Raw genomic sequence first — 15,098 nt, 5'->3', positions numbered from 1 at the left:
AGAGAATATTACAAAGTAATTGATAATTTAACTTCTAAAACTCTAAGGAGGCTTTTGGTTAGGGGTTATCATTGATAACCTTGGTTAACCTTGGTTATCTGTCCTAGGTTATCAATCATAACCTTATTTGGTTCAGGTTATGATAGATTCTCAAGTGATATAATATCACCGCCACATCAGCAAATGGGTTATAATCTGGTAATGTGATTACCATGGCAACCTAAGGTTTTCCACAATTCCGGAGATTAACAAAATTTTTTTTCCATTATTACCCTTTGATTTTAAAACTCAATTAATTGAAATGTATTATAAAATCTAATTAAAATCGAGTTAATTAATTTAATAAATTTAATAAATTTAATTTAAAAATTTATAAATTTAAAAGAGAAAATTTATTTTAAATTTTTTTAAAAAATTAATAAATTATATTTATTAATTTAATGAATTAATTTATTAAAATAATTATTTTATTAATATATATATAAATTTATGATAAATTAAAAAAAATAAAATTAATAAATTATGTTTATTAATATAATAAATTATTTTATTAAAATAATTATTTTAATGAATTATTTTTTAAATATATATAAATTTATCTTAAAATTTTTTAAAAAATAAAATTAATGAATTATTTTTATTAATTTAATAAATTATTTTATTAAAATAATTATTCTAATGACTTATTTTCTAAATATATATAAATTTATTTTAAATTTTAAAAAATAAAACTAACGAATTATATTTATTAATTTAATGAATTATTTTATTAAAAATATATAAATTTATTTTAAATTTTAAAAAAGTATAAATAAATTATATTTATTTTTTGATATATTATCAATTTATTATCATTATTAATATTAATAATATTAATTTAATTTAATTTATTTGAATTAAGAGTAATATAGTAAATATGAAATTGGTTATATTTTATTTCCTCTGAATAAATAAGTTGAACCAAACAACATTAGGTTATATTTTATACCCTATAACCTTGGTTATGTGATTACTTGGTAATCACATAACCAAGGTTATATATAATAATTTGAACCAAACACACCCTAAGTCTTATTTATAGTCCAAGAGAATAGATCTGGATCGTTGATCGTAGATGAACTTTCACTTGGCCGTTGATCCATTGATGCGATCCTAACCGTTGATCGGAGATAGACTTTGATCGTAACCGTTGATTAAATAAGGATAAACTTTATCTTTAATAAAAGATAAAGAGAATTATCCTTAATAAAAAATAAGTATTTATCTTTAATATGATAAAAGATAAAAACTTAATTATCTTTTCTTCTTTTTTTCTTCAAAAGCCACGTCCAAAAGTCCAAGTCTAAGTCTTCTACTTTAGTCAAAGTCAATGGTAAAAAGTTAATGACCAAAAATCAACAATTTGACTTTTGTTGACCTTTTATAGAATTGTCGATTGGGTGATTTTTAGCCAATCGGAGTTAGGCTCACCCAAACCCGATTCCGGCCTTTCTCCCCTCGAGCGTGCTTCCTCCCGGCTTCTCGTCCCTCATACATCGCGCACGTCCTTCTTGCTCTACCGGCGTACTCTTCTGTAACTTTGCGTCCCTCGGATTGCACTGAGCCCATCGGCTCACTTTCCCGCGCAATCCTTCTTGTTCGCTACGTCTTACGCTTGACTTCCTCCGTACCTAAGTTCCTGCACACTTAGCAGAGGGATTAGAACAACACAGGACCTAACTTAACCTGGTTGATCACATCAAAATTAACCGGGGCACCAACAGAGGCTACGCAGAGGAAGTCCTGATTTGGAGGATTAGGTAAGGAAGACCTAGTTTGGAGAACTGGGCAAGGAAGTCTTGATTTGGAGGACTGCGTAAGGAAGTCTTGACTGAAGGTTGGGCAAGAGAAAGTCCAAATAAATCAAGGGTGACCGGATGCTTGACAAGTGAGAAGTCTACCTATGGAAGTGACTAGTCCTAACTAGAGGTTAGATGAAGAAAAGTCCAAATAGGATGTTTGGCAGGTGGAAAGTCTATCTATGGAAGTGACTAGTCATAACTGAAAGTTAGGCACGAGTAAGTCAGTAGGTTAAACTTATAGGGTAAGGCTTAGGTTAGACCTACAGGTAGCTAGGCTTAGGTTGCTTGTTTGTCGGTATACTGATCTTGCAGGGACCAGGAGATGGAAGCAAGATGTAGGAGCATAAGAGGAGAAAATAGAAGCAGCCGAATCAAGTTCAGGATCAACTCAGGTCAAACTTGAGTTGACTAGATCTGTGCATCCAGATATTACTTTAGGCACCTGGATGGTCTAAGCACCATTGGATGGTCCAGCGCCCAAATCAAGAAAAATCAACTCCGATAAAGATTGAAGAGATCAGATCGAATCCAAGTGCATGGAAGGGTATATATAAGGGGTCTTAGCGTGGAGCACCAGGCTAACCCTAATCTTTACTACTCTTTATCCTGCTGTGCTGCTGAACGTGACCAACATCTCACTTGTGCAACCGGATAAGTTCCAGGAGGAGTGCCTACGCTCAGGACTTTAAAATCGGCTACATAGGTCTTACAATTTATGTTTTCATTTATATATATTTTGGACTGTAAGACGGATTTCTTTGCCTCCGGATAAAGGTTCGGAACGAAGACCATTAGTGGACGGGCGCCTTTCAATGCATAGGCCTTAGACATACTAACCTTGAGGGGCTAGAAACCAAGTAAATTCGTGTGTCCCTATTTTTTTTATCTAATCTGCTACTAAGTTTCTGTGTTAGTAATGAATGAATGAACGAAAACGACGAGCGTTATTCACCCCCCTCAACGCACGCACCAGTCCTACACTTAAGGCTCTTTGTTAACCACAAAGCAAACTCTCTATGTGTCTTAGAGTTTGACTCAAATTAAGAGAATAAGTTTTAAGATTATTTTGAACATGATTTTGAAATGCATTTTCAAAAATTTATAAATACTAATTTTTTAAAATATATTTGATTTTTTAATTTGGACCATTCCCTTAATCTAACACTTCCTTAAGGTTCTTTATTAATCACAAGGCAAACTCCCTATGTGTTTTAGAGGTTGATGCAGAAGCATCCAAAGATTATTATTATTAATTTTGATAATTTTTGTTTTTGAAGTTTTTTATATTTAGAGTAGTTTTGAAAAGTTCTATTTTTTATTTTAGGATTTTTTTTAAATCTGTTTAGGATTTGTAGGATTGAGTCTGTTAAGAAATTTTTCTTTTTTATGAGGAATCCTTCTTTTAGAGTTTGTTAAGAAATTTTCCTTTTTATGAGGAATCTTTCTTAGAGTTTGGGTATATATAAACATCTTATGAGTTGATGTTTTAGAAGAAAAATTTTTGGTTTAATAATATTTTCGACAATGCCGTTTATTTTCCTATCTTCTGTTATTCTTCTGAATTAATAGGTTTTAGAAGATTATTTCTGAATAATCACTATCCCACCCGGTTGATCCAAATCAAAAGAATAATTAACTTATAGTTTTCAAAATAAGAATTTTTAATTGATCTTTCAATTTGGACCTCCTCTTTAATCTAACACTTTCTTAGAGTTTCTTGTTAATCACAAGGCAAACTCTCTATGTGCCTTAGGATTGATCCATGTTAAAAGAATAATTTATAAAGTATTTTTTTTAAATATAAATTTTTTTTTTAAAAATAAAAAGGTTTCTAGGTAATATTTCAAAGGATTTTTTAAATTGATTTTTAAAAGGTCTTTTCAAAATAAGTTCTTTCAAGATGGACCTCCCCTTTAACTAGACACCCCCTTAGGACATCTTTATTGCCCACAAGAAATTTCTGATTATGTGTCTTAGGATTCTCAACATAGTATTGACCTAGAGGTTCTGTGTCTAAGTATTAGTTAACTAATTTTTTAAATATATAGATTTTTAAAAATTATATTACATAAATACACCCAATAAACATAAATTTTAAGTAAATATCAAAATTTTAAAAATAATTTTAGAAAAATAGTTTTATAGTTTTTGAAAATATTTTTAAAATTTTATAATTTAATAGTCTTCATCATCTCACTCATTCTAAATGTCTCATTACATGACATACAAGGGTTGTTTTATGGGTTTTGTGAGATGATTTGTTAATTTTATCTGTATTAATTTAATTTAAGTTCTAATGAATGTTTGACCTTATGTTAAATTCAAGTTTAATTGTTAGTTAGTTAAGTGCACATTTTAAAAATTGGCTTTCAAGTTGTGGTGAAGTAGGGGTCTTCTTGGATATCAGAACAACGATCACTTCCTTAGACAAAGCTTTTTAAAGAAATTATGTACTTAACCAACTTTTTAAAAAATCTAGTCTAACTAGTCTAAGATGTGGCGAGGTAGGTTCAGTTAATTCCACTTAGCTAAGCAGACCAAGTAAGATACTTCTTACCCATTTGACTACCTAAACTAAACTTTCCTAACGTACTATCATCTCGCTCTACCCTGATACAATGTTGGACAAGTCAAGTAATCATATGCCCTTAATTAATCATTCTAAGTTAAGTAAAAATTAAACATATATGACATGACATTTATGTGCATAAATAATTAAGTATATGCATGTACATGACAAATATGTATGAGTCAATCACATCAAAAAATTTATTATTTTCTAATGATGTATCGAATTCTCAATTTGTTACATTTCGTCTGAATCCGCGAATGTGTTAACCAATTTCAACACATTTTAGATTTTATTAACTTTTTAGTTACATTTTAGTTTCATAATTATAAGTATTTTATTATAATTAAGTTTATAAATTTTAATTTTTTTATATGTTTGAATTATTAATTTATTTTTGTTGAATTTTTATAAGTTGTAGATTTAATTTTTAATTTGAATTAAGTTATGTACCATAATTAAATAGAACTTGATGATAATTAATTTTATTATTTAAATTTTAATTTTTTAAATTTATATTTGACTTATTAAATTTTATTTTTTTAAATTTTAGTATTTAATTTTAAAATTTTTAGATTTAATTTTAAATTTTTAGAATTATTTATTATTTCATAATTAAAAGATACTTGATTATAATTAATTTTATTGTTTAAATTTAGATTTTTAGTATTTAAATTTAAATTAATATTTTTAAAATTTGAAATTTTATTGTATTTTTTTTAGGATTTAATTTTAAATTTTTAGTGGTTAAATGATTAATTTCAAGATTTATCTTGTTAGATTTTAAATTTATCTTATTATTAAGATTATCTTGATTATTTTATTCTAAATTATTTAAATTAATTAAGTTTGAGTTGTTAGATTTATTTTGATTATTCTTTATTGGTTGAATTATTAATTATTTTTGGATTAATTAAATTGATTAAATTTGAACTTTTTAATTTATTGTTATCTTAGTTGAATGAGTTAAAGATTAGATATAATTTTTTATTTATTCGAATTATATCTAGATTAATTTTATTATCAGAATTTATTAAATTTAAATTATTAATGATTGAATTTTTTTAATTTTGAATTAGTTAAATTATTTTTTAATTTAGATTTATTATTTGAATTATTAGAGTTAGGTGTATTCTCATTATTGGTAAGATCTAGGTTTAAATTTTTTAAATTAATATTAATTAATTTATTTTTTAATTCTAAATTTTTTAGATTATCTAAGTTAGAATTTATCAAATTAATATTTTTATTAATTAAATTATTTTTTAATTTTAATTTTCTAAATTATCTAAGTTATCTAAATTTTTAAAAGAAACTAATCTATCATACAAAATCTTAGAGTCATTTTCATAAATAACTGCACTTACTAGAATTGTAATCCCTAATTCTAAATTTTTCTCCATTTTCTTCTCCGGGCATCATTTCTTGTAGTGTCCGAATTTTTGACACTTGAAGCATGTAATGTGCTCTTTGTTTCTCCGGACTCCTAGCATCGATTGCTCCTTTACCGCCGGTGGTGCCGTCCGAATCTTATGAGTAGGATATTTGTTTTTGTAGTGTCATGTCTCCATGCATTTGAAACATATAATATGAAATTTAAATTAAACTTTTAAATTATTACCTTGCTCCCCTCCATCTTTACCTTCTTGCTCCCATGACGGTTAGTCCAATTGAGAGTCGGCCGATTCTGATACCAATTGTAAGACTGTTGCATGCGAGAGAATGGGGGTTGAATCTCATTCGTCCGATCATTCGATTCTATCACGGAAAACTTAGTAGCGGAATTAAAAACACAAAACATAAGACACGTGGATTTACTTGGTTTCCAACCCCCATGATTAGTATATCCAAGGCCTATGTATGGAAGGCACTCGTTCACTAGTAATCTCCGTTACGACCTCTTTTCGTTGGCGGAGAAATCTATCTTACAGTACAAATAATAAAATTGAAACACAGAAAGTAAGACTTAATTAAAAATTAACCAAACGTTAGTGTAGATTGATCTAGAAGTCCTGAGCGCAGCGCACTATTCTTAGAGTTTCCCCAGTCACACGAGCTCGACTCTATTCGCATTCAGCAGCATTGCAGGATGAAGAAGTAGTAGCAAAGTAGTTGTTCTCTTTGTGTTGCACGTTGAAGGCCTTATAAAGATGCTTCTGGGTGCGCAGATCCCTTTCCGAGCGCCCCGGACCAATCCAATCCGAATATGCTTCTGTCGATCTTTATTGGGACCGATCCAGAAGCTAGGACGCTTGAACGTGCAAGAGATTCGGCGAACCAAGGACAAGCGGGATAAGCAAAGGGTACGCTTCAAAGGTATAGATCTATTAGATAGATAAATCAAACTTCGTACAAGTTTTCTTTCGCATGGATTGCTTGTTGGTATCCTATTTCCGCTGCAAATTTTATTATTTATCGCATAGGATTTCCTACACTCTAATATATACACATGTGTCAATTTGATATCTTATATCCATGACTTGTGAGATTAAGTCATCAGTTGACCTACATGCTAATCTCAATGCATTAATATTGCTCATGTATATTGAAGCTTGACTAGTAATAGTTAAGAGTAGTGTTCTATATATATCTACAGTCTTCCACTATCAATTTAACCAATTGATATGTTGTAGACTAAAATCTACTACCCTAGGATATTATTATAGTTATTCATCTAGCACAGATCTGAAGTAAATGTAATAACCCTAAACTTTATTTTTTCTTAATAAAATATGATATAAAAGATCCCTTATCAATTATCTCATAGTTCGCTCTAAGAGCTAACACTAACAGTAGGTGTTCCCGACCTACTAGATTTGTCTCACCACCTAAGGTCACCCCCTTAGGATTTTCCTTTATCAAGCATCTGGTAACCCTTGACCTCCTTAGACATACCCTTGCCTAATCTCCAGTCACCTTGACCTACTTGGACTTACCTTTACCTAATTTTCAATTAGGACTAATCCTTCGATAGACTTCTCACCCTTGCCATGCCTCTAGTCATCTTAATCCATTTTGACTTATCCTTGCCTAACCTCTAGTTAGGACTTCCCTTACTAGTCATCCGATCCTAACTAGACTTCTCCTTGCTAATCATCTAGTTAACTTTGATCTGACTAGACTTATCTCACTTCCAAACATCAAGTCCTATTTGGATTAACCCTTGGTTAAACTGACCAGACTTAGATGTATTATCAAATATTGAAACCCTAGCAGCTAATTGCACCAACATGTAAAAGATATATATGGTGTACAATCATGGTTCTGAGTCTTCTACAAGAAGTTATGGGTCCATACCAGTTGGCATACACTCAAGTGTTGGTTTTGGAAGACCAGCACCATAGTGCTCTGTTCTTTGAAAATGATGTCGAAGGCTCATTATAAGTGCTACGATAATGATATTCACTATCCGACACCACAAATGAGTTCCTTGGACTCTCATTTTTTAAGATATCAAAATTTGATTTTCTAAATTGTAAAAGTCTATTAGCTAGTTATGTCTAAAAGTGGATGATGGATCTAGAGAACTCGGAATGACCTCAAATCAAGACCAATATACTCTCTAGTGCTCCTTAATGTATCCATGTCCTCAAACATTAATGTGATACACCATATTGAGAGTAAGAATTTTTATAACTCGATTCAGGAATGAGAAATGATATCGAAGGCTCATTATAAGTGCTACGACAATATTTACTGATCGACACCATAAATGAGTTCCATGGACTCCCCTCTTTCTGAGGATATAAAATTTGATATTTTCTAAATTATGAAGGTCCATCAGCCAGTTTCATCCAAAAGTGACTAGTGGACCTATAGAACTCGGAATGATATGAAACCAAGACCTATGTACTTGTACAAGACTCTTTAATATATCCATGTCTTCAAACATCAATGTGATACACCATATTAAAGAAGCATTTTTACAACTCAATTCGGGCATAAGAAATGATGTCGAAGGCTCATTATAAGTTCTACGATGATGATATTTACTGATCGACACCACAAATGAGTTCCTTAGACTCCACTCTTTCTGAGGATATCAAAATTTTTTATTTTCTGAATTGCGAAGGTCCATCAGTCGATTTCATCTAAAAGTGGCTGATGGACCTAGAAAACTTGAAATAACTTCAAACCAAGACCTATGTACTCATCTAGTGCTCTTTAATTTATCCATGTCCTTAAACATCAATGTGATATACCATATTGAGAGTAGTGATTTTTATAACTCGATTCAAGCATGAGAAATGATGTCAAATAATCATTATAAGTGATACAACGATGACATTCTTTGACTGACACCACAAATGAGTTCCTTAAACTCCTCTCTTTTTGAGGATATCAAATTTTTGATTTTCTAAATTGTGAAGGTTCATCAGCCAGTTTCATTTAAAAGTGGCTAATGGACCTACAGAACTCGGAATAACATGAAATTAAGACCTATGTACTCGTACAAGGCTCCTAAATATATTCATGCCCTCAAACATCAATGTTATACACCATATTGAGAGCAACGATTTTTACAACTCTATTTGGGCATGAGAAATGATGTTGAAAGCTCATTATAAGTGATACGATGATGATACTCACTAATAGATATCACAAAAAAGTTCCTTGGACTCCCATTTTTATAAAAATATTTAATTTTTTATTTTCTAAATGGTGTAGATCCATTAGCCAATTTCATCTAAAAGTAGTTGATGGACCTATAGAACTCAGAATGACTTCAAACTAGGACCTATTTATTCATCCAAGGCTCCTAAATATATCCATGTCTCAAATTTCAATACGATATATTATATTGAGAGCAATGATTTTTTTAACTTGATTCAATCTTGAAAAATGAGTCGAAAGCTAATTATAAGGGCAACAATAATGATACTCATTTTACAGGCTACGACAATGATAACACAAAACAAATATCAATTTAAAATACTCATCTAATAAAATCTCAACAACAATCAATAACAACATAGATTAAGAAAAATATATTTCTCAAATAAAATAACAAAATCTTTTTATAACATACCAAATATCAATTTACAATATGCATATTACAAAATTTCAACAACAACTACAATAATTTAATAACAATAAGAATTTAAGCACGTTAATTTCCAACCAAAAGAACAAAATCTATAACATAGAAAGAGTATCAATTTACAACTGACATACTATAAAATTTCAATAACAACAATAGATACTTTTTAATGATAATTGTTGGTTTCTTCATAGTTTCTTTCTCCACATAATGTACATGGTGAACCCCCAATGATAGAGGAGAGAGCAAATTCCGACTCCAGTTGTAATAAAATTTGTGAAAAGGAGAGAATTGAAATCTATTTCTAGTGACAGACATGGTAATTTGGTTGTGAAGTTGGTTTTTACATAAAATAAGTCGATGAAATAAGAGAATTCTATCACCTACTTCATTATTACCAGATACAACACTTGTTGCAATAATGAGGTTGTTGAGTCTAGCTATATACTACGAGATAAAATAATTTCCAAACTAAAATACAAGAACAACAAATAAATATCAATTTACTGCTTAGCTGCAACCTAAATCGATTAGCTAGAAAGAAAAGGTATCATAAACCATGTGACATTAAATTGTAAGTTTTTTATCTCCTTCAATATAGCTGATCTCCACTTTGGATGAGAGCGCCTTTGAAACAATCACAAAATAAGAATGTAAAGCTAATGAAGAAATGAGGGAAAATTGTAGCATAACATAAGAAACATGAGGTAAAATAAATGTAACTACCTTTCCAAAAAGCAATAGGAAAATCTAATTAGATGCCAGATACAATAGGAGATGGTGTTGGGCAAGCATTAAAGTTTCATGATCGTCTACTATAGATCCACAATGGTGAAGGCTCTAATATTGATAGTCTTGCAAGAAAAGATAATGGTGGAGATACAATGGCATAGGAATTCGAAGCACCTTAGTTGCATATATGAAGTAGATGACAAATCCAAGAATAATACATTCTCAAAGAAAGTGACATTGACATAGATAAACAAATCATATTTTAGGAGACTTGTGACATTCTTTAAAATCTAGAGTAGTTGAGGACAAGCCCTTGATTGCTATGAGAGATGGAAAAAGCAAGGATAATAGCTATAATAAAATTGAAAACAAAATAGTAAAAGGAACTTGATCATAAAGAGTAGAGAAGGGCATACAGTCAAAGCTGTCAAACGGGTCAATTCATAGTAGGGCGGGCCAACCTATTAAAAATCTATCATATGACGGGACGGGACGAACCAACCCACCAATTTGACGGGTTGGGAAATCTTCAACCCAACCCAACTCAAGGCGGATTGCGAGTTAGACGGGCCAACCCACGGGTTTGTCAAAAAAATAAAAAAATATTAAAAATTTTAAATTTAGATTACAGTTTAAATTATTCAAGTTGAAATTTTTAAACTTGGATTGTAATTTTTAAGCTTGAATTATAATTTAGACGGATCAAGCTTACTAATTCATTGAATTTTCTACTTTAATTTAAATTTTAAAATAAATAAATAAACTTTCTCAATCCGCGGACCAACCCACACGAGTCGCGGGCCTAGACAGATCAACCCATCCGAACCCATCATAAAATGGGTTGATAAAATTTCAACCCAACCCATCTAAATTATTTGGCAGGGCAAGTCAACTCGACGGACTTAACCCAAATTGACGACTATACATATAGTTTATAAGATAGCATGCAATAAGAATGATATCATCCGAATCTTGAATGAAATTAGGGGCACTGAAATTATAGGGTCATTTTTAAAAAAAAAAAATGATCAACTTTAAAAGAGAAATAAAATTTTCTAATAATTTTATCCTTGAAACATAGATATTGTTGTTATGACTAAATATCATATTGTTATTTTCTTTTGATAATATGTTAAATATGCATCTCATCATGTACTAATATTTTTTTAAATTATATATTACTCATGAGGAAAAATATAATCCTTATTAATAAAGGTTGATCACTACATGAGAGATTAGTTACCAAACAACTTAAAATAGGTCCAAAATTAAAATTATTTTCCTAATATGTATCAAAACGATTTAGAGAATTCATTACTCATGCATCATATAATGATCAACAAGTGAGAAAATGATGACTAATGAGAAAGAAAAGTTGCTAAACTGTTTGGACTAGCTAAACCCTAGCTTTAAGCACAATGAATTAAAATAAAGGAGGAGAGCTAGTACCAAGATCACATTAATGATAAAACTTCTAGACATCTCGACATCTGCATCATGAAGAGGAAGCAAAAGAATAATAACTTCCAAGAAAAGAAAAGAAAATCAAAAACACAACAACCACCCAAACAATCCGATGGAAAAGAAGACAAGTGTGAAATACCAATAGTGAGCGCCTTGATTATGCCGGATCTCTGGGCTCAAAAGTCTCAAAAGATGTCCTTGATAGTGTGATAGTTGTACGCTCCTCTGCCATCGCTATCTATCGTCGAAGGCAGGGAGAGCCAAGGAACTAAGGTTTCTAGCTAAAGATGGAGAAGGGATTCAAATCAACACAAGGGCATAAGAGGGAGGAGGCAACTGCAAGAACCTGGAGCCAAAGTTGGGCATTGATGATCTATTAGTAGGTGGTGTCGAAGAAGAAGAAAAGACAGAGGAGATGCTCTGACGAGAGATCCAATAGAATTGTAATGGCCGATATAAAAAATTCATGTTGGGTCAGTCACCACATCATTTCGTTAGGTCGGACGACAATGGAGGAAACTCATCAGGACGAAGATGAAGGAGAAGGGCTGAGAGATTAAGATTTTTATGAGAAAATATAAAAGTGGTTTGGCCAAATTTTTTAATTCGGACGAGCACGGAGAATAAATGAGGGGTAAAATGGGAGGGGAAAATATGTGATTTGATCATTTCCAAATTTAGTTACGTGATTTGGCATTCCACTTCTTCAAAAAAAAAAAAAAGTGAAATTCCCTATTCCAGTGGTCCTACACGGTCAGTCTTATGACCATCTATGAGGAGATAAATCGAGAAATTATAATTGATTATGACGGAGGAGGATATTATTTCGACTTCGTCGAGTTTCGACTCTTATCGACTTCAACAACTTTGATCCGTCGTAACCAACTCAACTGTGCTCCGGGGATATGATTTGACATTTCAAAACTTTTACAAGGTTCAATAAATTACCATTAATTTTTTTTATATATTTAGATGTTCTAAATAATGAACAGAGAGGTGCCCTATCCACATGAGTCTAGACCTAAGTGACTTGTGTGCTTTGCAGTTTGTGAACTTAATAATTTAATATTTTTAAAATATATATACAATCTATTTTTAAAAAAAACAAAAAAAATATTTTTTTATAAATTTGAAAATTTTATAAAAATATTTAAAAATAAAATTAAGATCAATAAAATCAATACTTTTATTATTAATAATTTATAAATAAAAACCCCAACTCTAATTTTCGATATCTCCCTACCTAACTCACCTAAATAAATAAGTTACATTAGCAAGCAATCACGTGCAATCACAAATAATCGTCGTGTTGGTTTTATAAAACCGGCTACATAATGTCACCACTGTAGCTTTTATGTAATCATGAAAGGCACCATTATCCTTCTGCATCTTAACCAACTACAGTTTCCCGATTTATCTTCTCACAAATGGTCGTGGGGCCGATCGTGTGGGGCGCTAAGGTGACAGATTCTACCTTTTTGCAGAAGAAAAGAAAAGAAAGGCACCATTATTTACTACGACAACAGAAGTACAGTGGCTTCATTGTTAAGTTCAGATAAAATGTTCATACCAACACAAGTACACAACACAAGTACAGTTCCTTTTTTATCGTGATCAATTGTAATTTTTCGATTTATTTTTTTACATATGATCATAGAATCGATCGTGTAAAACTATTGAAATGACAAATTTTACCTTTATTACTGAAATGATGGATGAGAAATGATATGTAGCATGAAAAAGTCTAACATGAAACCAATATGACATACTTAACTGCATGTCTGTGGATCTGCAGTGTGTCATGTTGAACTTTTTCATGCTACATATCATTGCTCATGATGGATATACCTTACTTAATGGTTGTAGTTCTCGGCACAAGTGTTAAACTCGACTTCTTCCGCACTACGAAGCCGTAGAATTCCCTCATATCCATTTCCTCCGCTGTCATTCCTTGTGGTAGCGCCCAATCAAAATGGTAAAGTAGGTTAGCAAGAGCAAGCTCCAAGACAGGGAAAGCGAAATCCATTCCTGGACAACCTCTGCGGCCTGCACCAAAAGGTATGAATTGGAAGTTTTGTCCCCTGAAGTCAACACTAGCATCGTCCAAGAATCTCTCAGGCCAAAACTCCTCCGGCTTCTCCCATGATCTTGGATCCCTTCCAATTGCCCAAGCATTGATTAATACTCTTGTGCCCTTGGGAACGAGGTAACCATGCACTCTAGTCTCTTGCATAGCCTCTCGAGGAACCAAAAGTGGAAGCGCCGGGTGCAATCGGAGGGTCTCCTTGATCACTGCCTTCAAGTACAACATCTCTTGAAGCATCTCCTCTCGAATTTCAGTACTTTTCGATCTAGCAATTCTTCTAACCTCTTGTTGTGCTCTCTCCATCTTTGTCGGTTGCCTGATAAGCTCTGCCATCGCCCACTCGAGTGTTGCAAATGTTGTATCTATCCCTCCACCAAACACGTCCTGGATTGCAGCAAAACAATACAATAGCTAAGCACGCAAGAAGTTAATTGTAAGTATATATCCAAACAAGAGAGCTACCAAAATGACGGCCTTTATGCTGTCCCTCTTGAGAACGACGCCTTCGGAGCTATCCAAAGAGAGCAAGATGTCAACAAAGTCCATGTTGTCATCGTTCCTCTCTTGCTTCCTCTCGTGCGCGGATAGGACTTCCTCCACGAACATGTCGAGATCAAGGGCGTTTTTCCTTACCCGCTCATCCAATCCACTGAGACAATCCACAAAACGCAGTGCAGGCATGTAGTCGCGCATTGGGAACGACCCCAGCAGTGCCATCCACTCCGACAGCAGAGCGCGGAATCTACTCCCATCGGCGCTGCCTTCCTCATCGGTGTACTTCTTTCCGAACGCCACTTTGCAAGTTATGTTTCTCGTGAAGGTGACGATCAGACCGCTTATGTCAACGGAGCTCGAGGGGGCGGCCGCGGCGATGCGGTCCACGAGGAGGGACGCCTCCTCCTCCCGAATTCGCCGGTAGGAGTTGATCCGACGGTGGCTGAGTAGGTGGACGGATGTGAGGCGACGCATCTGCCTCCAATAATCACCATACTTTGCGAAGGTGATGTCGTTGGAATCATAGAGCAGCCTGCGGCAGATGCTGAGGTCAGGGCGGGTGGCGAAGGCGAGGTCTTGGGTCCTCATGATCTCCTCCGCGGAGGCAGCGGAGGAAACGACCAGTGTGGGGACGCTCCCAAAGTGGAGGAGCATCAGGGGGCCATGCTTTCGGGATAGAGCTCGCAGCGAGCGGTGGGGTAGCAAGCCGAGCCGGTGCAGATCGCCGATGATAGGAAGCCTCCATGGTGAAGGGAGACGGTCGGGCGGTGGTCGATGCAACAGTAGAAGGAGGATAGGGAACAAGAGGAGGAGGAGAAGCGAGAGAAGACAAGCGGCGAGACGCCAGGGTAGAGGCAAATTGTCTGACAT

General features: G+C 33.1%; 1 protein-coding gene across 1 annotated transcript; it reads right to left on the bottom strand.

The window, feature by feature from the left end:
* Nucleotides 1-13,496: 13,496 nt before the first annotated feature.
* LOC141826874 (cytochrome P450 71A1-like) lies at nt 13,497-15,098 on the bottom strand. The gene is made up of 2 exons (XM_074714192.1): nt 14,196-15,098; nt 13,497-14,117 (listed from the first exon to the last, which is right to left on the bottom strand). The coding sequence occupies exons 1-2, from the start codon at nt 15,096-15,098 to the stop codon at nt 13,497-13,499; spliced, it is 1,524 nt and encodes a 507-aa protein (XP_074570293.1).

The sequence above is a fragment of the Curcuma longa genome, chromosome 1 (assembly GCF_044706935.1).
Source record: "Curcuma longa cultivar G26 ecotype Majalengka, Jawa Barat chromosome 1, ITB_CL_G26_1.1, whole genome shotgun sequence".
Classification (NCBI taxonomy): Eukaryota; Viridiplantae; Streptophyta; class Magnoliopsida; order Zingiberales; family Zingiberaceae; genus Curcuma; species Curcuma longa.
Note: the sequence above shows the minus strand (reverse complement) of the source record. Positions and strands in the feature narration are given on the sequence as shown.

Excerpts from the sequence above, each read along its gene's own strand:
- LOC141826874 (XM_074714192.1), bottom strand. The coding sequence starts at position 15,098 with ATGTCAGACAATTTGCCTCTACCCTGGCGTCTCGCCGCTTGTCTTCTC. Across the intron at positions 14,118-14,195 it reads GCATAAAGGCCGTCATTTTG|GACGTGTTTGGTGGAGGGAT; the intron begins GTAGCTCTCTTG and ends GCTGCAATCCAG.